The 23,894-nt window shown below is 36.8% G+C and overlaps 1 protein-coding gene across 10 annotated transcripts in view; it reads right to left on the reverse strand.

Annotated features, from left to right (window-relative positions):
* Positions 1 to 23,894, reverse strand: part of GLS (glutaminase) — a 93,231-nt gene that overhangs the window by 28,813 nt on the left and 40,524 nt on the right. For 2 of the 10 annotated variants that reach the window (XR_016232022.1, XM_051848346.3), the window contains 8 exons: positions 20,387 to 20,419; positions 20,240 to 20,298; positions 15,529 to 15,595; positions 14,889 to 14,939; positions 7,785 to 7,961; positions 6,462 to 6,593; positions 4,702 to 4,794; positions 771 to 3,657 (listed from right to left, as the gene is read on the reverse strand). Coding sequence is in view for 5 of the 10 variants with exons in the window: in XM_051848346.3 (XP_051704306.2) it covers positions 3,511 to 3,657; positions 4,702 to 4,794; positions 6,462 to 6,593; positions 7,785 to 7,961; positions 14,889 to 14,939; positions 15,529 to 15,595; positions 20,240 to 20,298; positions 20,387 to 20,419 (759 nt within the window). In the remaining 5 variants the exon portion in view is untranslated. Of the gene's footprint in view, positions 1 to 770; positions 3,717 to 4,701; positions 4,795 to 6,461; positions 6,594 to 7,784; positions 7,962 to 14,888; positions 14,940 to 15,528; positions 15,596 to 20,239; positions 20,299 to 20,386; positions 20,420 to 21,149; positions 21,184 to 21,704; positions 21,755 to 23,894 lie in introns of those variants that run through there. The other 8 variants (XM_002712344.6, XM_089330171.1, XR_016232023.1 and 5 more) reach the window with 7 other exon arrangements.

Below are 23,894 nucleotides of genomic sequence, written 5' to 3' on the forward strand. Positions count from 1 at the left end.
AATGCATAGTCTCTATAACTTGGACTATGCTGTGGAAATATACAGAAGTTCCTTCTGAAAATTAAATCCCTTAAAAAAGCAGTTAGGGTGAATTTCTGTATAATAGTCATTCCACTCAATATAAATTCCACTGACATTCACAGTTTTGTAGGGGTGGGAAACTGTTCCTGCCAAGGACCATTTGGGTATTTATAACATCATTTGTGGGCCATACAAAATCATCAACTGAAAAATTAGCCTGCTGTAGATTTACTGAATTTCGAGTCCCACCTGCAAATGCTTAGGCGGGGGCAGACCACATGATTTCGTGGGCCTCATGTGGCTGGCAGACCGGATGTTCCTCACCATCTATATACATCGACTGAGTTAGAAATGTTTTCCCTATTCTTTAGGCAACAACAGACAAAATGAGAATTACACATGAATAATATCAATGATATTCTTCCTTAGAAGGCAGAAAAAACCTTACAAATAGGGTTGTATATTTTTAAGTTATCAAATGGAAAAACAACCAAAAAATTTGGGAGAAAACTCTTTATTCAAATTCTCCTACTACAACCAATAGGAAACATCTCTGCCCCCAAACGCCCACCAATACTACTACCAATGAAACCCTCTTAAATCTGTAGTTTCAGTTTGGGGCAGTCCCCAAATAATAAACACTGTAATAGTATCTTCGTAATGAATCATTTTTTTTCTAAGTTAGAATCTCAACTGTTTGTTGTACTTAAAATGTTGAAGTTGCTTTTAGAAAAATAAAAACAATAAAATCAGCTTAAAATAAATTTATTTTACAATACAAAAAGTAGGCATACTGGAAAATAAAGGTACATTATTAAATATACAAAGCAAATAAAAGAAAGCTGAACAACACAAATGTTTTCATCCAAACACTAAGATAAAATGTACAACATTTATGCTAAAAACAAAGTATTTCAGGAAGAATATGCATTTCAAATGAAATGTTAATGATGCCAAAAAAGAGAAAGGAAACAAAAACAAAAATGCTATCTTGTAAAATGCTTGAATATCAAGAATCAGTAATGGCATGAAACATTAAACCCAACAATACTGGGTACTTTTCAAGGACTTTATTTGAAAAGGCGTTAAGAATACTGAAGGAATCAAAATGTGCTCTTAAAACTGACAGAGCTTTCCTTTTTTGTTTGAGGACCTATTCACAATATCTTACTTCTTCTTCCACTTATACCTTCCTATAAAAATCTCTAGACATGGAGCCGGCATTGTGATGTAGCGGATAAAGCTGCCACCTGCTAAGCTGGTAACCCATATGGGAACCAGTTGAGTTCTGGCTTCTCCACTTCCGATCCAGCTCCCTGCTATTTCACCTGGGAAAAGCAGCAGAAGATGGCCCAAGTGCTTGGGTCTCTGTACCCATGTGAGAGATCAGGAAGAAGCTCCTGACTCCTAGCTTTGGCCTGGCCCAACCCTGGCCATTGTGGCCATTTGGGAAGTGAACTAACAGATGGAAGATCTCTCTCTCTCTCTCTCTCTCTGTGTATGTGTGTGTGTGTTCCTCTATATAACTCTGAATTTCAAATATAGAAATAAATGTTAAAAAAAACTTCAACATTTATTCTAAACAACAGTCTTTAAAATGCTAGCTTAGATAACCCTGCTTCTTTCTACCTGTGTATTTAAGCCTTACCAATATTGTAGTGAATGCCACAAATTAGCAACCTAACTTTGAAGTCTGTATGAACACACACAAAAAACTAAATCTTAATTTTTTAAGTAAAACCCATCTCTGAGTAGAATGTAACAATTAAAGCATAAGGGGAATAAATAAAGCCTTTTCTTCCCATGAAGGCATCCCGCCGCCCCAGTTACAGATGGCCCTGATGGAACAGGCACAGCCGCAGTGCAGCCTTGAGAAGCACCTGCCGAGGATGTGCATCTCAGCTAGAGGGGCGCCAAGGTAACCACAAAATCTTTGGCAAAATCCTCTTAAAACTTAATACGATTATTTGAATATATAAATTTGATACTTAAGTTACCCCAAAAGGCTTCTGACAAGACCTCTGGGAGGGAACTTCCTTTGCTAATATCAACACATCATTTGATCAAGATTTTCTGTTTGTACTAATCTTTAAATTAATGAAAACTTTTTTGCTAATATATTTTCTTTCACAGACTTTGCCCTATCACATTTATTGCCATCATGCTAAGAAGCCATGAAGATTTCTTTCTAAACCCTCTGCACCACTAAATTTACATGTTTAAAAATAAACTTTAAAAACAACAACAACAAAAAACAAACTGCTTGAAACTGTGGGAAAACCAGAGATGTATATGGAAGAAGGAAGAAATGTGAATAGGTCCTACAGAATTGTACATTTTGCCCAGACTTTTTAAATACTGTGAATAATTATCTGAAATCAGGTTATGTAGAGCCTACAGCTCTCTTCAGAAAACAAGTTTTGATTCTCAATATTGCATTTTTATAACCAAACAGAAGGATTCAGATCTAACACATTTTTAGTAGTATTCTTACTACCTTCAGACTAAATTCATTTCCTAAATACTATAAAAGAGTTCAAACAGAACAAACTTTATAATTTATCACAAAAGCATTTATAAAATTACTAGAATAAAATTATTAAGCTAAAAACCAAGATTTGCCATTCATACTTAAATATAACATAGAAAAATTATGTGGATAGTATGAAAATAAAACTGTTTGGGCAAACATTTCAAGTGAAGACATTCACTGTCTCCTTCTGAGTAAGTAACCATTATAGCTTTTTAACCATGAAATACGCCATTATCTCACATGTGAAATTCTTTGGCTGGAATGTTTCAGTCCTAAGATACTCCTACAGACAATTCTGACAGAACATAGGAGTTGTGAAGTTAAAAAGTAAGGAGACACATTTAAAAGCACTGGATAAAACTTTAAATAAATTTTTTAAATTTAAAATCAATCTATCACTAAAAATGGCATACATGCAAACTTAAGCTAATGTTATAATCTTATTGCTATTTTAAATAAAATAATTTGGAGTTCATTATTTTGCCTTTTTAGTTTTGTATTTAGCATAGAAGTACTTTCTATTGCCACTACAGACATCATGTCAGTTTTAAGCTGGAAAAAAATAAAATAAAATGAAACAAAAAACTTATGTAAGTTCAATTTGTAGGTTTTAGAACTGAGAAATTACAATTTTCTGTTACTATTTTAAAACAGAATTATCTGACTATATATATATATTTTAAATTTTAATTACATCAAGCAAATTGTTTTGAATTTTCCTTTGAAAACCAAAGTAAATTTGCCTTATTTACTTGTAAATAACCTTTTAAAAATTAACAAATTCACTTTTTCATCTATTATCCTTTACAAAGATTTAAGGGAAAAAAGCTTTATGGCTCCAACACTCAAAATTGAGAACAGAAAAAAACCTCAAATAAATATTTGTAATTTGCAAAGTAGCTAAAGATGTTTGAAATGCTAAATGAAGAAACATTCTGAAGCTAGACCCCATTTCTTTAGCTTTTCTCTCCCAGACTTTCCATTCTATACACTACAGTTGTGGAGATGTCCTCATTTGACTCAGGTGACACTTTTTTCCATACTGTTTCTTTTAAAGCAAGTTCTTGTTGGAGACTTTCATAGTCCAATGGTCCAAAGGAATGCTAGTTGTTCAAGCAACATACATAATTTATTAGTGCACTTGAGTGAAGAAAGGTCCAAGCTACAAAATGGTATTTTTCAATGAACGTTATTAAAATCTGTTAACATTTTCACCCACCATCATCTGACATTTGCTCCATGATACTCACAATGACTCCCACAAAAGTTTCTATTCTGTTAACTTTGAATAATTCTCACATATTATCAGAGGTTATTTTGATCCAAGCTAACAAACATTTAATTTGGCACTAACTAGCAAACTTTACTTAGTACAAACTGAAAATATTGTCTTCTTACAAGTGCTTCATATTAGCTTCAAGTCTAAGTAATTCTACTATAAACATTTTTCATATGGAATACAAGGGAGCTAAATTAAAATTCCCAATACAAGTCCCTTGGTCCAGCGAAAAACCATCCAGACCAAAAAATTTGAATCTTGAATCTTTAAACTAGCTCTTAAAAAGAAGTATATATGTATAATAATATAAAGCTAATAAATACACTGATAATAAATGGACAGGACTTTAAGGATATGAGGAATATTGTATTAAATACTTTTTTGAGAAAAAAAATTCCATCTCTTGTAGCCTATAAGAACATGATGAAGTTTCATAAGGTCTGTCACTACTATTATAATCCTTTTCCATTAAAGATTCATCCACACAACAGGCAGGACCATAACTGACAAATATTAAGAGTAAGAACAATACTTTCTTTCTTTAGATTAACAGTATGTGGCACTTTAAAATGTCTTATTTTAACATACTTCATTCTAAACATCTTGCTTAAAATAGAAAATGGAGCAGACACTGGTTGGTGGGAAACCGGTTGATAGGCTAATCATTTCTAATTTCAAAAAGAAAACAGCAGTATTTACTATCTATATACAAGTGACAGTGATTCAGATGAAAATAATTAGTTTATACTCATTTGGGATTGGCAAAGACATAGAACCACTAACAAACTTATTTTACTCAAATAGGCAAAACTCATAATTCCTTTCTCTTAAAAAATTACAAAATAATCTAAATAAGAATTTTGCTTACCCTTTGATCACCACCTTCTCTTCGAGGATCAAGTTTTTTTGCGAAGTGTCTCAAATTATCATAGTTATGGAAATTACAAAGAGAAACAAGATCCTGGAAAGGCATATAAAACAGGTGTAAGAATAGGCTATTAATCTTATTCAAATTTTAACAAACTGTATTTATACTGTATGCTAATAAAGCAGCATAGATGTAGCAAGAAAAGGACAGAAATCAGAATAAGATACAGACACAAGTTTCGAGAACACTGCTTATGTGTATGACCCTACAGGTCACTCTAATATTTACCTTCTGTAAAATACAATTTATAATACCAGGCTACAAAAAAGAATTCTTCTATCAAGTAACTGCTAAGTATCATGAAGACATAAATAAGTACTATGCTTATAAGCAATTATAATTTCCTCAACACTGTAGCTCAACATATTTTCTAGTTTTTATGAAAAATTGAAAACTCAAGAGTTCTAATTGAGAAGGTCTGCAGATAAAGGAATCATGGTACTTAAAACGGACTTACGGAAGCAATAAATGTAAATATGCTCAGAAGCTGAACTGGGTAATAACATAACATGGAACTAATTAGATGTACTAGTAACTTCTTTCACTTTTTATTTTTAGTTGCAGTCCTTATTTCTTAAAAAAAAGGCTTTTAAATTAAAGGTAGTAAATAAATAAATACATTCAACTCTGAAGATTAAGGGTGATATAATAGGGGCCTGCGCTGTGGTGCAGGGGGTAAAGCCGCCACCTGCAGTGCCGGCATCGCATATGGGCGCCAGTTCAAGTCCTGGCTGCACCACTTCCGATCCAGCTCTTTGCTATGGCCTGGGAAAGCAGTAGAAGATGGCCCAAGTGCTTGGGCTGGGGCACCTGCACTCGGGCGGGAGACCTGGAAGAAGCTCCTGGCTCCTGGCTTCAGATCAGCACAGCTCCGGCCACTGTGGCCAATCAGGGAGTGAACCAGGGATAGAAGACTTTATCTGTCTGTCTCTCTGCCTCTCCTCTCTCTGTGTAACTCAAGACTTTCAAATGAATAAATAAATCTTTTTTTAAAAAAAAAGGTTTATAATAAACCATAACTGTTGAGATTTAATAATATCCAAATTTAACATCTTTTGTTGAACTTTTGAAAATTAAAAGCTAATTATAACCATCAAAAGTAAAACATAAGCAGCATCAAACAAATGTAATTTTCAGTGAGAACATTTAAATGACAGCTCAAAGTTTCCCTATAAATATTTCCATAGCTACCCAGTAACTGGCACACCAGCAAGCAGCGTGTCCAGAGTCAATAAACTACAGGAAAGAAAGTAAAAAAGGGATCACTCCATCTCTATGATCACTGTTTTCATTAAGCAAATATGCTGAAGCTGTGCTGTGGCACAGCCGACAAAGCTGCCACCCGTAGTGACATCATCCTGTATGGGCGCCAATTCCAGTCCAGCTCTCTGCTATGGCCTGGGAAAGCAGCAGAAGATGGCCCAAGTGTTTAGGCCCCTGCTCACACTTGGAAAACCCAGAAGAAGCTCCTGGCTTTGAATGGGCCCAGCTCCTTCCCCTGCAGCCATCTGGGGAGTGAACCAGCAGATGCAAGATCTCTCTTTGCCTTGCCCTCTTTCTGTAACTCTGCCCTTCAAATAAGTAAACACATCTTTAAAAAATCTATGTATTTTAAACCAGGAGATGGAAGCTCACTCTCTCCATCTCTAACACTGACTTTCAAACAAATAAACAAATCATGAAAAAAAAAATATGCTTACATGACAGAAGTGAATTCCTTTAACACTGTTGCCCATCTTGTCCAGAGGGGGAGACCAGCACATCATGCCCATGACATTGGGGACAACTAAAAGAATCCCCCCAGCAACTCCAGATTTTGCAGGAAGACCAACCTGAAATTAATTCAATAAAAATGGGCATTCATAAAAACATTATGTTATGTCCATGAATAGCGAATTAACTTAAAAATTAATGGTATATATCCATTCAATAGAATTTTAGTATTAAAAATGTTGTAGATGAATGTTTGATCAACATGCTTATACTATTATAAATGAAAAGGATAGTAACAAAGCAGCTTGATACATGAGAAAAATTTTTGAAAGACACATTCCAAGGAGATAAAAGTAGTTATGTCTAAAAGTAGTTATGTCTAATTGTTCTAAAACAAGTATGCATTGCTTATAACGTTAAGAAGTTATTTTGAAAAACATTTTATAACTAGAAAACAGTGAGAAATTGTAGCTTCATTAATGGCTTACTAACATTTAGACTTTAAGTACCTCTTGACAGAAATACATTAATGAGGTAATTTTGCATAAAACTAGACAAAACAAAGAACAACTAAACTAGACCTTCCAATTTTCAGGAAAGGGCAATGGACTTGATAATCAGCAAAATCTACACATTGATATATAAAACAACCCAGCCTTTCCTATGAAAAATAACAAGAAAAACAGACATCAATAGATAGGTATATATAGAGATGAAACAGTCATGTGTTTAAAATTAGTGAAGGTTGAGTAATGGGTAACATTAGCTGTACCCCTCCATTTTGTATATTTGAAAACTATCAAAATAAAAACTCAGAGCAGCATTATGACATGATACAAGATGATAAAATAAGAATACTCTATACATTTCACTACTGGCAAATGCACAGCAGAATTTAAAGAAGTACATTTAACAAATATATCTTGTCTATTATAAAATCCATTGCTGTAATCAAAGTTGTTAAGTATCACATCTATGTACTCTTTCTGAACTTAAGGAATTCTTGAGGTATGTAACCACCATAATGCTAAACATTAACAACTCAAAGTAAAGAAAAACTCTATACCAATTGAAATGCTTTAAAAACAGTATTGGTGAGTTCTATAAATTAAATGTTCAAGTTTTTAAGAACATCTGATAGACTATTTAACACTATTCCTTACCAATTCTGTAACAAATTAACCTTGAAAACAAGTCCTTCTATCAAAACTTAATGCACAACTTTCGAAGCAAAGTTCAAGCTTATTTTTAAAAGCATCAGTCCAGACTACTTTCTTGCAAGAGAAAATTCAGATTAAATAATTACTTACATGGAAGGCAAACTGTCCTGAGAAATCATACATGCCACAAGAATGCATCAAACTCAGTGTATTTCGAACTGCTTCAGGGCTTAATACTCTTTCACCAGTGATTGGGCAGAAACCGCCATTAGCCAGAGTGGCAGCCATCACACTGGCTGATTCACAAGTCACTTCAATGGAACACAGCTAAAATGAAGAACAAATTCAATTCTGAAAATTTAGGCTTATATTTCTTTAGTATTGCAGCTGGTTTCTAAAATAACCTTTTAATTTGGTCTTTCATCCACCAGATCTGAAACATTTCTTTCAAAGGGATGGTTTTAACAGACCCTGACAACATTCCAAAGATTTTAATTGACCTGTCCTAACTGCTCCAAAGCTATTGCTTTTTTAAAAAATGATTTATTTTATTTATTTATAAGTCAGAATTAGAAAGAGAAAGAATCTTCCACCTGCTGGTTCGCTCCCCAGATAGCCAACAACGGCTGATACTGGGCTGGGCTGAAGCCAGGAGCTTCTTCCAGGTCTCCCATGTGGGTGCAGGGGCTCATGGGCTTGGGCCATCCTCTGCTGCTTTCCCAGGCACATTACTAGGGAGCTGGATAGGAAATGGAACAGCTGGGACTTGAATGGGCACCCATATGGGATGCCAGTGCTGTAGATGGTGGCTTAACCTGCTGTGCCATATCAAAAGTCCCAAGTTATTGCTTTTTAATGGCAGAAATAGGCTAGAAACAATCAGCCCCTAGCCATTAAGATTTGTTATTGGTTCATGGTATATTTGAATTACTTAAATAATAATACTTCTGGTGAATATACAAGCATAATTATTTTGAACTCAATAGAAAAAAAGAAGCCATAACATACATTTCTTAAGGTAAAGCAGTATAATTCAGCATTTATGACACTATCACTATGAGAAATTACCACTTCAGAAATAACAATGTTAAAAGCCTGACATTTTACCTGTAGCCAAAGCTCAGCATCCCCACATATACAGAAACATGCAAAGAACAAAATGGAAGAAAAAACCTGACAGCTCACTAAGCTTGGAAGCTCTCTGGGCCTAAACTATAATTTATCTTTTAGAGCATTTATTAATATTTGTTTGACATTCACTAAATGCAATGACTATTCCACGACGTATGTAAAGACAAAAGCCCAGTTACTCAAAGCTGAAACTGTTTGTTTGCATTTGAATATAATCAAAATAATGGAAATAGTTTGCCATACCAAGATCAATTTACCCATAAAACTAAAATAATAAATTCTTCCACATTTATTTTTAATTAACAGCAACCAAAACTTCAGGGAGAGGGAAAATAAAGAGAAAGTAGTAGGAGGAGACTTGTAAACAATCCACAATCATACCCAAAGACCTACAAGAGGGATAGAGGAGTTTGCAAATGCAAAAAGAAAAACTGAGCACAATGAATTAGAATCCTATGGGCTATGACTGGGAGTCACCTCTTGATCAACTTTCACAGATGCCCATTCATATTAAAATATCTTCTCTATTTCCATAAAACTACAGAATATACCTACTATATACCTCAGGTAAAAATAATTATGAAAATGCTTTTTAATCATGAAAAGCTTTCTAAAAGAAATAATTTAAATTCCAATGATTATTTCCTAATTGATATGTCATGTTAGCCAGAATTTTGTTTATTGCCATAAAGTAACATACTATTTTTAGGAAAGCCAACTTTTTAGAAATTATTTTTCATCTACTTGACAGGCACAGTGATGGAGAGATAGGGAGACAGAGAAAAAGAGAAAAGAGAGAGATCGATCTTACATCTCCTGGCTCACTCTTTTTTTTTTTTTTTAAGATTTATTTATTTATTTGAAAGTCAGAGTTACACAGAGAGAGGAGAGGCAGAGATAGAGATAGAGATATATATATATATATAGAGAGAGAGAGAGAGAGAGAGAGGTGTCTTTCATCTGCTGGTTCACTCTCCAATTGGCTGCAATGGCCGGAGCTGTGCCAATCCGAAGCCAGGAGCCAGGAGCTTCTTCCAGGTCTCCCAAGTGGGTGCGGGGCCCAAGGACGTGGGCCATCCTCTACTGCTTTCCCAGGCCATAGCAGAGAGCTGGATAGGAAGCGGAGCAGCTGGGACTCGAACCGGTGGCCACACGGAATGCCGGCGCTTTAGGCCAGGGCATTAACCCACTGCGCCACAGCGCCGGCCCCCTGGTTCACTTTTTAAATGTCCACAACTGCCAGGACTGGGACAGGCTGAGGCCAGCAGATAGGAACTCCACCCTAGTCTCCCACATGGGTGGCAGAGGCCCAATCAACTGAGCTATGGTCTGCTGCCTCCCAGAATGTATCACTAAGAAAATGGATCAGAAGCTTACGTACCAAAACTCAGACCAGCACTCTGATGTGGGATGCAAGTATCCTAAGTGGCACTCAAACCTGCTGTGCCACAACATCCATCCCCAAATGACAAATTAAGATACAGACAATCTAAACAGACCCATAACAAGAAACTGAAGCAGTAATCAAAATCGTTTATCCAGCAAAAGTCCAGGATCTGATGGCTTTACTATGGAATTCTACAAAACATTCAAAGAGGAAGTAACTCTAATACTTTGCAAACTATCCCGAAATACTGAACAGGATGGAACTCTGCCAATTTCTTTTTATGAGACCATCATCATTTTGATACAAAAACCAAAGGCATGATAAAAAAGAAAACTATAAACTTGTATCTTTTTTTTTTTTTGACAGGCAGAGTGGACAGTGAGAGAGAGAGACAGAGAGAAAGGTCTTCCTTTGCCGTTGGTTCACCCTCCAATTGCTGCCGCGGCTGGCGCGCTGCAGCAGGCGCACCGTGCTGATCCGATGGCAGGAGCCAGGTACTTCTCCTGGTCTCCCATGGGGTGCAGGGCCCAAGTACTTGGGCCATCCTCCACTGCACTCCCTGGCCACAGCAGAGAGCTGGCCTGGAAGAGGGGCAACCGGGACAGAATCCGGTGCCCCGACCAGGACTAGAACCCGGTGTGCTGGTGCCACAAGGTGGAGGATTAGCCTAGTGAGCCGCGGCGCCGGCCCTAAACTTGTATCCTTAATGAATATAGAGGCAAAGATTCTCAATAAAACACTAGCAAACTGTATCTAAAACCACAAGAAAAAGATCATACATCATGATTAAGTGGGATTTATCCAAGAAATGCAAGGATGGTTCAACATTTGCAAATCAGTAAATGTTATAAATCACATCAATGGAATAAAAAAACATATGGTCACCTTAATAGATGCAAAGAAAGTATTTAATGATTCAATACTCCTTTCATGATAAAAAAGAAAATCTTCACACAGTAGGTATAGAAGCAACATACCACAAAATTACAATTATACCCAGTGCTGTGGCATAGCTGGTAAAGCTGCAGACTGCAGTACCGGCATCCCATATGGACACCAGTTCAAGTCCCAGCTACTCCACTTCTGATCTAGCTCCCTGCTAATGTGCCTGGGAAAGCAGTGTAAGATGGTCCAAGCCCTTGGGCCCCTGTGCCCACATGGGAGACCAGAAAGAAGCTCCTGGCTCCTGGCTTCAGCCTGGCCCAGCTCCGGCTATTGCAGCCACTTGGGGAGTGAACCAGCAGATGGAAGACTGATCTCTCTCTCTCTCTCTCTCTCTCTCTCTCTCTCTCTCTTTCTCTCTCTGTGTGTGTGTCTCTGTCTCTCTTTGCCTCTAACTTTGCCTTTCAAATAACTAAATCATTTTAAAAATTATAAAGGCTATACAGGACAAAGCAATAGCCAACATTATACTGCATGGGAAAAAGCTGAAAGCATTTTCCCTCAAAACTGGAATAAGACGAGGATGTGCAGTTTCACCACTCTTACTCAATTTAGTATTCCAAGTTTTAGCAAGAGCAATTAGGGAGGATAAAGAAAGAAAGGGCATCAAAATGGGAAAAGAGGAAGTTAAATTACCCATGACTGCAGATGACATGATGATATAAATAGGAAAACCTAAACACTAAACCAAAAAGCTGTCAGAGTTGGTAAGCAGGTTATTAAATAAACATAGAAAATAATATTTTCTTTGTATGCTAATAATGAATTCACTGAAAGAGAAATCAAGAAACTCTCATTCACAATAGTCACATACAAAAAATCAAATATAGGAATATATTTAGGCCAGCGCCGTGGCTCACTAGGCTAATCCTCCGCCTTGCAGCGCCAGCACACCGGGTTCTAGTCCTGGTCGGGGCACCGGATTCTGTCCCGGTTGCCCCTCTTCCAGGCCAGCTCTCTGCTGTGGCCAGGGAGTGCAGTGGAGGGATGGCCCAAGTACTTGGGCCCTGCACCCCATGGGAGACCAGGAGAAGTACCTGGCTCCTGCCATCGGATCAGCGCGGTGCGCCGGCTGCAGCGCGCCAGCCGCGGCAGCAATTGGAGGGTGAACCAACAGCAAAGGAAGACCTTTCTCTCTGTCTCTCTCTCTCACTGTCCACTCTGCCTGTCAAAAAAAAAAAAAAAAAAAAGGAATATATTTAACCAAAGAGAAAGATATCTACAATGAAAATTCCCAAATGCCAATTTAAGAGGACTATCTCGATAAACTGATAAATGGTCAATAAGTTGCAGCTCTTCTCCAAAAAAGTAAAGACTCTATGTGTAGCTCTTGCTTTTTCCACTGAAGATTATAAATTTCAGTAGATTAACATAACCTAGGCCCCAATACACTAAGTTAAAACTGTATTCTAAAGGAAAAGAAAAATCTAACTTGGGGCTGGTGCTGTGGTGCAGCGGGTTAACACTCTGGACTAAAGTGCTGGCATCCCAAATGGGTACTGGTTCTATTCATGGATGCTCTACTTCCCATCCAGCTCTCTGCTATGGCCTGGGAAAGCAGTGGAAGATAGCCCAAGTCCTTGGACCCCTGTACCCGCATGGAAGACCCAGAAGAAGCTCCTGGCTCCTGCCTCCGGACTGGCGCAGCTCCAGCCGTTGCAGCCATAGGGGGAGTGAACTATCGGATGGAAGACCTCTCTCTTTCTCTCTCTCTCTGCCTCTCCTCTCTCTGTGTAACTTTGATTTTCAAATAAATAAATAAATCTTTAAAAAAAAAAAAGAAAAAGAAAATCTAACTTACGGAAAAAATTAATATAAGCTAAGGAAACAAAGATTGTTGGATAAAAAAGTAAAAATTATACTATATTTCATTTATGTTTGCAAAGAATTTTACACCAACATCTGATGTTATTTACAATGTAATAAATCAAGCCAATCAGGTAATGCTATAATGAAACTTGGGCTCAGTAGCTCAAATTAGGTCAATGGTTAGTTAAGAGGGCAGGCTAAACCTTGAATTTTATATTGATAGAATTCAATTCACATTTTTTTGTTTTTAAGGATTTTATTTATTTGATTGTCACAGTTACACACAAATGGTTCTAAGAGCTGGGGCTAGGCCAGGTCAAAGCCAGGAGCCAGGAGCTTCTTCCAGATATCCCATATGGGTGACAGGGGCCCAAGCAATTAGGCCAATTTCTGCTGCCTTCTCAGGCACATTAGCAGGGAGCTGGATCAGAAGTGGAACAGCCGGGACATGAACCAGCACCTATATGGGATGCTGGCAGCTCAGGTAGCAGATTGACTTGCTGTGTCACAATGCTGGCCCCCTAAGTCATGGTTTTGCACACTGGGCAGATGACACACTAAGACATGGACTTCCATCAAAATTACTCCATTATCTACTTCCCTTATACGTTCTATGTGATTCATGCAAGGTTACAAATTGAAGCACTTTCAAAAGTAAAGAAAGGGGTAGGTATTTGGCATACAGGTTAAGACTCCACTTGGGATACCAGCATCCCATATATAGTGTGCCTGGGTTCTAGTCCCACTCCATTCCAGATTCTAGCTTCTTGCTAATTCACATGCTGGGAGGCAACATGTGACAGCTCAAGCAGTTAAGTCCTTGCCACAAATGTGGAAAACCTGAACTGACTTCCAGGCCCCTGCCTTCAAGCCAGGGCCAGCCCTAGCTGTTGAGGGCATCTGGAGAGTAAAACAGCAGATAGGTGATTTCTGTCTGTTCCTCTGCCTTTCAAATAAATAAAACAAATAAATAAAAATTCTTTAAAAAGTGCAGGCAGGCAGCTACAAAGATAAATTATATATCAATCATGTAGCCAAATATGTAGCTTCACATTACCACCCCAGTGGAACCAAAAATAGAATGAACTGAAAATATGGGTGGGGTCAGCGCTGTGTCACAGTAGGTTAAGCCTCCACCTGCAGTGCCGGCATCCCATATGGGTGCCAGTTCAAGTCCCGGCTGCTCCACTTCCAATCCAGCTCTCTGCTATGGCCTGGGAAAGCAGTGGAATATGGCCTAAGTGCTTGGGATCCTGCACCCCATGTGGGAGACCCAAAGAAGGTCCTGGTTCCTGGCTTCAAATCAGCCCAGCTCTGCCTGTTGAGAACATTTGGGGAGTGAACTGGCGGATGGAAGACCTCTCTGTCTCCCTTCTCTCTGTAACTCTGCCTCTCAAATAAATAAATAAAATCTTAAAAAAATATATGGGTAAAGGGGCAGGACCTTTAGGAGGGCTACACCTTCTGTTGAGATCCATACCACAACAGATTGTGCACAGTACCCCCAACTGCCAAATATGGACAACTTCTCTAACTTAGAAGAAAATTCAACAAGTGACACTACAGAAATGAACTAAACAATTATTCTCCTGGCACCAATTAAGCCAGGATAGAATGATAACAAAGATTACAAAAAGAACAAAACAGCTGAGAAACCGATACTTTAAAGTCAAAATAGGAATCCTCTGATACAAGAAACAAATAGCTTTTCCCAAACAAAATTTAAGAGCTAAGAAAACAGTTCAGTTTACAATCAAGAGAATTTCTGGAATGGCATGTCACTTATTTAATGTAATAATGTTTGCAGAAAAATTTTTTTCACCTATTACATTCTGAGGCATGAGTTGTTAGGAGATACAGACATGTCTTTCATTAAGACTTTTTTTTTTTAAGCAAAAGGAAAATGTATTTCTTCATGGTCTATAGTCAAGATTTTAGAGACATCTATATTTGGCAAAAAAAAAAAAACAGTTAAAGTAAATTACCTGGAAATAGAAGTCTAATATACCAACCATGTCTGTGCCTTCTGGAAAACACTGAAAAAAAAAAAAACAAACCAGAAAGGCAATTAAAAATATAGGCACAGAGAGGGGGGAAAAAAGCACATTAGTAAAAGAATATGAATGAGAAGACTAAATTAATAATGTGGGAAATGTTTCATTTCAATTAACCAAACAGCATGTAACCAGTAAAATAGTATATACATGAAATAAAGAACAATAAAGCTAAATTGTATCACATCATATGAATTTCTAGATACAGTTTAACTGACAATGACAAACTGAATCAAAATTTATAAATTTATTTATAAATTATTATATCAGCCACTTAAAAATATCAAGGCTTATCAACACTAATCAAGCATTGTATTTTTTAAAAGGTATACTAAGCCTCAGGCAGAATTTGCATTAATATAACTAGTAGAATATTTAAATAATGTCAGGCACAAATCAACTTAACAATAACATTAACAATTTTACAACACTGGTTCAAGAGTTATTCTGCAGACACTCCTGCACCTTAAGCAGTAATAGGCAGTTGCTTAAAGGCTGTTAACTTCAACATACATCTTTATTTACTTCATTAAAAAAAGATAATTTGAAATAGAAACAAAAATTTAAAAACCTTCTTTTCTTTTAAGTAGTATCCTATGGCAAAATTTCGATCACCACTTTCTCTTTCAGACTGAAACCTAGAAATGAAAAAAGAAAAAAAAAAAAACAACCATTTGCTCTATTAATTTACATTCTGTAAAAGCGTGATTATTCTTTAGTCTACTTTGTTCTTTATACTAACAACATTTAACTAAGAGTCAAAGACTGCTGAGTTCTGTTCTCAGTTTGATCAACAGGCTAGTTACATGGCCCTGGGTCATATGATAGATCTGTTCAAAGAAAGTGAAGTCAGCATATGAAACAGGTACCTGCACTCCCATATATACAGCAGCTCAATTCACAATAGCTAAGATATAGAATCACCCTAGATATCTACCAACTGATGACTGGATAAAGAAAATGTGGCATACATACACAATGGAGCATTACTCAGCCATAAAAAATTTAATGAAATCCTAACATCTGCAACAAAATGGCTAAACTCCTCGAAGATCATTATGCTAAGTGAACTAAGAATCAGAAAGGCAAGTATCACATTTTCTTTAATTTTGGATGTTAATATATACAGTGAGCATAAAAATTATGTGGATGTCACATCATCCAGTATCTCTGAATCATACTATGTAAATGACAATATACTCGTTTTTTCCCCACAATATGATCATTGTCATGAATCCCTCATCTATTATAATTATCTGTTTCCAAGAAATGTCTACATTTTAAGTGAATACGGCAAAATGTCTCCAGAAAAAGTGTAGAATAATTAAAAAAGAAAAAGGAAGTAAAAAAACTTAGGGTTAGAGTTAGGCAAATATTCTGAAGTAGCTATGAACAGGGTACAGGGAAAGGAGTAGAGAAATACCAAACTAGCAAAGGAGACTGTGGGGAGCAACTGGGAGCAACTCGGACTAGACTAAGTTACTGGAATTAAGACTTATTCTATGCATCTGCTCTCCCACAATATGGGAGAGGAGGAAACAGCTTCTACACAGCTGCCTCCAGTTCAACCAATAAACTGTAGGACCTGCTCCTGATTGGAGGAGAGCAGCGTACTTGGTGTGTGGGTAGCAGAGTTGGGATTGGTGGAAGAGGACTATAAAGGAGGAGAGAGACAACATGCACCAGGGAACATCTAAGAGGAACACCTGTGCAGCCCCCGAGAGAGCCGGCCGGCGGTGTGCCGCTCCCCTGCGGAAGTGGGGGAAGTGGCAGGGGGAACCGCCCTTCCACGGAGGTGGAAGGGACAGTAGCCAACCCGGGAAGAACCAGCAGCAAACCCGGGGAGGGCCGAGCAGACAAAAGAACAGCGCAGGGTCCTGTGTCGTTCCTCCACGAAGACGGGGAGTGACATAATGGTGCTGTGACTCGGATAGGAAGCCTAGGCAGGGTTTAGTGTCGTTCCTCCATGAAGAGGGGGAGCGACAGAGACCAAATTATCAAGACCAGTAAACATCAAAGAACATAATGACTTCCAACTGTTCACAAAGCAAAAGCCTAAGACTTTCAAACAAGTTGCCATGTCAGATCAACAGTTTAGATGGATAACTCTGATATCAGTTTGGGAAAGAGAAAGAAAAAGGATGAGTGAGTGATGTAGTAGGAAACTACTATGAGAGCTGCAGAAAGCCTGAATTTAGGCAGTGGAGAGGAAGAATATGATCCAATGAGAGTGGCTGGATAAACTGCCAATCTGATAAGAGGAGAGGGAGAGTGAAGTCTGATACTGAGCCTGGATTTCAACATTGCCTACTAAGAGGATAATATTTACTGATGCAGGGGCCGGCGCTGTGGCCTAGCGGGTAGAGCCTCTGCCTGCAGTGCCGGCATCCCATGTGGGCGCCAGTTCGAGTCCCGGCTGCTCCTCTTCTGATCCAGCTCTCTGCTGTGCCTGGGAGAGCAGTGGAGGATGGGCCAAGTCCTTGGGCTTCTGTACCGGTGTGGGAGACCCAGAAGAAGCTCCTCGCTCCTGGCTTCGGATCAGCACAGCTCTGGCCATTGCGGCCTTGGAGAGTGAACCAGTGGATGGAAGATCACTCTTGTTCTCTCTGCCTCTCCTTCTCTCTCTGTATAACTCTGACTTTCAAATAAATAAATAAATCTTTAAAAAAAAAATATTTACTGATGCAGAGAGTAGAGCAAGGAGCTGTTTGAGAAGAAAGAGACTGCGTTTTGATTTAACTATGTTTGAGAAATCGACCTAGAAGAGAGGGTCCAAAAGGTTGTTGACAGCAAAGGAACTGAGGATGACACTCTCCGTATTGCTGAAAGGGATAGCAGATTCTAGCTGTACATCGTAACATTTCAATGGTCAGAATACTGAATAAAGAAAAATCCTGATTAACTTGCCATACATTCTTTAAAAAAAAAAAAAAAAGCACTACACACAAAGGATTAACTTTACTCAGAAATAACCATAGTGCATGGCACATAGCTAAATTCAAACTCTACTTTCTATTATTTATCCAAGAAGAGGGATACAGAAATGAACTGGAAGACAAAACACTCTATGCAAGTCTTGAGGAGGTCAGAGTTCAATAGTGGTGACAGGACAGAGAAAGATTAAGTTCAATAAAACATTGAGAGCACAGAAAACATTTTCAATGTGGTCAAAATATGGAGTTTAATTTCTTGGAGCGTAAAGATGAAATTCACAGAATCCTGGTAAAGATGCTTTACACTGATGAACTAATGTTGGTAAGGCATACACCTAAAAGTATCTGCCCCTGAGATGTGAATCAGTGAGGACAAAATAGAAATAAAAAGATTAATATTTATGCTAAAACTGTTTAACATTTTTCTAATCACAAGGTAACAAGGAAACAATCAAATAAACTAAAAATGCCAAATATCCATAAAGCCTATGTACAGATCCAGTCTGCTTCCCATTTTAATTAATAAATAAAGTGTTTCTGAAACACAGCCTTAGATTGTCTATGGCTCATTTCCTGCTAAAATAGGAGAAATGAACAATTGCAAAGAGACTATATAGCCCAAAAGCCCAAACAGTTATTGTGTGGTTCGTCAAAGAAAGGAGTCAGTGAATCCCTGCTCTATAAAACAAGAGACTGGCAGCCTTCAAAGAAAACAAACAAACAAAACTTTAACAGACATTTTAAAAATCAAGACTCTAAAACATGGAAAATATTCTGCCTTAAAGAGACAAAACAGGCTGGCACCGCGGCTCAATAGGCTAATCCTCTGTCTTGCAGTGCCGGCACCCCGGGTTCTAGTTCCGGTCGGGGCGCCGGTTTCTGTCCCGGTTGCCCCTCTTCCAGGCCAGCTCTCTGCTGTGGCCAGGAAGTGCAGTGGAGGATGGCCCAAGTGTTTGGGCCCTGCACCTGCATGGGAGACCAGGAGAAGCACCTGGCTTCTGGCTTCAGATCAGTGCGGTGCGCCGGCCGTGGCGACCATTGGAGGGTGAACCAATGGAAAAAAAGGAAGACCTTTCTCTCTGTCTCTCTCTCTCACTGTCCACTCTGCTTGTCAATAAAAAAAAAAAAAAAAAAAACAGAGAGAGAGAGACAAAAGAGTCACAATTACAATGAAAAACATACAAACTCCAATTAGCTCAATTTAAAAAATAATAAAAGCAGTATAAAAAGAAAGACATATAGGGGATAATTGGGAACATTCACAAATTGGTTAATGTCATATTTTAAAATTAATGTTTTTTCCTAAGTGTGCTAATGGTATTGTGTCACCTAGGAGAATGTTGCAGAATGATCTAAGGGTAGATGTAATGATGTCTACTACTCAATTTCAAAGAGTTCAGCAAAAATAAAATCTATGGGGGCTGGCGCTGTGGCACAGTAGGTTGATCCTCTGCCTGCGATGTCGACATCCTATATGGGTGCCGGTTGTAGTCCCGGCTGCTCCTCTTCCAATCCAGCTCTAGCTATGGCCTAGGAAAACAGTGGAAGATGGCCCAAGTCCTTGGGGCCCTGCACCTGCATGGGACACCTGGAAGAAGCACCTGCCTCCTGGCTTTGGTTCAGCACAGATCCAGCCGTTGCAGCCATTTGGGGAGCGAATCAACAAAAGGAAGACCATTCTCTCTGTCTCTCCCTCTCACTGTCTGTAACTCTACCTCTCAAATAAATAAATAAAATCTTTACAAAAAGAATACTATTGAAAAATAAAATCTACATATGTATAGATTTACATTTATGTGAATTCAGAGATACACACATCTGTTTTTATCTAAAGACACAGGCTGACAAAAAGAAAATGAGGTAAAATATTAATCACAGAATATAAGTACAAGACACTGGATATTTGTTCTCTCAACTATTCTGTAGTCTGGCAAATTTCAAACAAAAAATTGGGGTAAAAATCATGTTAGCTAAAAACAGATATGAGAGGTAAAACAGGTGTTATAGGCAAAGAGAAAACTGAGTAAGTGCCAGTAACTTGAGGCTAACTTGGAAGTCCTTCTGCTTCTATGATTATTTATACCATTTTATTAAATCCAGATAATATGTTAAGTACTCTGTTCAGTAATTTAGAAATCATCCATTTCCCATTAATTATTCACTAAAGTCCTGGTACCTATAAAAATTAGCAAATAAATTCAAAATATAGTACAAAAACACTGACACGTGCATGCACATATACTTGTACGTACGAAGTAGCAAAACAGTATTTAAAATAAAATTCTTTTGACGTTTTTTATGAAAGAGGCCTGACCAACTATAAAAACATAAATCATAAATCAGACTCACGTTGCATTACTGAATCCAACATATTCGTTACCAGCCATCTTATTCAAAAACTGCATCACCTATAACCAAAATTAAGAAGCATTAGTAAATGAAAAAACAAACATGTAAGGAATGTAGCATGATAACTGTATGCTATGTTGCACTTACATAGTCAAATTTTTCAGCATTATTTACTCCTTGCTGCAGAGAAATAAGAAATAGAAATATGTTAATATAGGTACCACCACAGTTAAGTATTAAACTAAGTAATATTAAAATTTCAAATAGCTACCATTATAATTAAAATATTGTATTGTACTATCAAATCTATGAAATACTTCTAAAATAATTTTATATTTAAATTTTGCATGTTCTTTAACACCTATATGTTGAGAATGGATCAGAACTACAGAGAATGCTTTATTCTAAGCATATCTTTACACCCAACCCAAAACTACAGAATTTTAAATACAAATTACCCTTAAAACCCCTTATCTTCCATGAGTGTACTTAGTCTGCTATAATATACATTTATTTAATTTCAAATTTAAAAAATTATTTCATTCTTAAAAAAAATTCAGTATATATAAATCATAATTTTTCATCATAAAAACCTTAAACCAATATTAGAGTTAGAAAAATGAGTTATGTTGCAAAAACTAATCTTTCATAATTCTAGGATACACAAACATTCTGGATACATTTTACTAATGTGGAGAAAGCTTTACCCTAAATATCTCTCATTGATTGTAACAATACTTCAACTGAAAAAAATTATTTTTCATACAATATTTAGCATTATGCCAATTCAGAATATGGAAGATGTATTGTTTCATCACTTCTAGTTCTGGCATGTTATCTATTGCAAATGTCAATAGGAAAAACCTATGTAACATAGATCAGTTCAAGTAGCCAAATGGCTTCATTTTACCTCGGCGAAGTTTACAAAGCAGTAAGTGGTAGATCTGAAATCAAACGTATTAATTGGTGATATGCACCCAACAGAAACAATACATCTCTAATTTCTAAAACAGCTTAAAATAATTTGACAACTAATGTTTTAAAAACATATTTTTTAACTTTACCCTCAAAAAATATCTGATACAAATTTTAAAATGTTATTATGGGGTGGAGGAAGGGGGAATCTCTACCAGAGTATTATTTAACTGAATAAAAGCCAGATTCATTCTCCACTCTACAAAATAAGCATATGGTTGATAATGTATCAAACTCTACAAACATATACAGTCATACATATATAATCAGTTGCTGGAAGGAACACCACATTATTTAATCAAATTTAGGCATTAACGAAACTTAAACAAAATAAGTATAATTTAACTACAGCCAGATTATAATCCTTATTTGTCTTTTCTTTAAAGCATCCTTTGACACGTTTTTTCTTTTCTTATATATACCAGAAATCAAAATGTAGAAATGAAACTCCAAAGCTGTTCAATGAAAAATAATTAAAAGAAGAAATTACCAACTTCATTGAACTGTTGCAGTTGTCAAAATATTCCATAGATCCTAATGCTGTAAAATATGTAACAACATTTAAGCCACAAAAACCTTTTTAACCTTAGGAAAAAAAAGCACAAAAATCCCGACTCTTTGGAAAAGGATTGTCAGCATTTGCATTGGGATGTCACATGGAAATACTGATTAAACAATTAATGTCAAACTTTCATTCTTTGACCTAAACAGTATACTATAAAACTAACACAAGTTTCTATATTGAACTGTCATGTTTAATATAAAACAATAAAAACAATTTCAACTCTAGACTGTGGTCACATAATTGATATATTTTGTGGCTTAGTAAATCAAAGCACAATTAAGTTTTGTTTTTATGTTATTTTTAAGAAACACTGATATCTACTAATGTCTATTACTATATATTTTCTGTAAGCTAGTTGAAACACCCTGGGAAAATTATGTGAATAGGGTAAAATAAAATACTGAATGACTATATTGACTCAAGAATGTCTCTACCCAAAACTTCATCATCTAAATGTAAAGGCATTTGCTTAATGTTTGTTGTTATTATCTACTGTGGAAATGGCATTTAACCTAACTCAATAAAATATATTTGCACTTTTATCTCTTAGAAATATTTCATGTTCCCCAGGAACACATAGAGTCTAATAATCATTAAGATATCATGTTATTTTAATTGTAAAAATGATTTTTAAAAGATCTTAAGAAAAAAAAGATCTTAGGAAAACACACACTTACACTAGAAAACCAATCATAAGCACTACAGAGGAGGAACAGATGTTACAAAAATTAAAGCTGAAAACAGGGATATGGGGGCTGGTTATTCCATTCTATTTCGTATATTTTTGAATTTTTATTGTAAAAAGTTTAAGGAAAATGTTATTTGCTAATAATCTCCCATAGTACAAGATTATTCTGCTTTGAATATTTTCTTTCCTCCTTCAAACAGTAATTGATCTTTAGTTAATGTATTAGTGGATATTTTTCCATTGGTAGAATGAGATAGGGATATATTCCCTTTCTATTTTTAATTTTTTAAGTTTTACAGATATCTGACTTAAGAAATCTTGCTTTCAACAGATAAGAAGTCAAAAAAGAGTTTGGTTACAGCAATACCATTTAGTTTTTTTACATGCCTTAATCTCATTACATGCCAAAAGTCATATAGTCATCTTTCCTCACAAATTACACTAATCCTCTTATTGAATGACAATTGCCTTAATCCTCTTGCAGTTGTCTTGAAACCAAAGAACTAAAACAACTGAGGAGCCAACAGGACTTATTATCAATCATTACAATGATTCACATCTTATATACTACTGACTTCAGTATTTCAAATTGTTCTCTTCTGCTGGTGCCCAACAGGTTTTAACAAGTCTAAGAAGTACACCCTGGGGCCAGTGCTATGATGTAGTGGGTAAAGCCACCACCTGCAGTGCCAGCATCCCATATGGGATTCGTGTGCTGGCTGCTCCACTTCCAATCCAGCTTCTCTGCTATGGCCTGGGAAAGCAGAAGATGGCCCAAGTGCTTGGGGCTCTGCATCCGCATGGGAGACACAGAAGAAGCTTCTGGCTCCTGGCTTAGGATCAGCCCAGCTCCAACCATTGCAGCCATTTGGAGAGTGAACCAGAGGATGGAAAACCTCTCTCTTCCTGCCTCTGCCTTTGCCTCTTGGTAACTCTGCCTTTTAATAATAATAATAATAATAATAATAATAAAAAGGCAGTGCATTGTAACAAAAAACTGGGACACAAAAAAAAGCATGCCTTTCTTTTGGGAAACAGAAGGACACTCAGTCAAAGGGAGATTAATTTTAAGAAAGGCATTTATGGAAATCACCTGGAATTGGTTGTCTTCAAACTATCAATGCCCCTTTATCCCTAGGAAAGAACTCATATATGCAGGGGTACAATTACCTCTGTTTGAAGAGGACAAGCATTATTAGATATCATTTTAATTTTTAAAAAGTTACAATAATTTATAGCAAACACCAAACACTTTTTAAAGAAACTAAATTGGACAAAATATATTTGCTGAAATTTCAAATCAATTCACCAAACAACTTTTAAGAGTAACCATGTTGTTCGTTTTGAAAGTGCAGTCAGATCCAGACACCAGGAAATGATACTTTTATTTTTCAATAAACATATCTATCAGTTATAGAATTCATATA

The sequence above is a fragment of the Oryctolagus cuniculus genome, chromosome 3, assembly GCF_051225735.1.
Source record: "Oryctolagus cuniculus isolate XC-2025 breed Fujian yellow rabbit chromosome 3, ASM5122573v1, whole genome shotgun sequence".
Taxonomy (NCBI): domain Eukaryota; kingdom Metazoa; phylum Chordata; class Mammalia; order Lagomorpha; family Leporidae; genus Oryctolagus; species Oryctolagus cuniculus.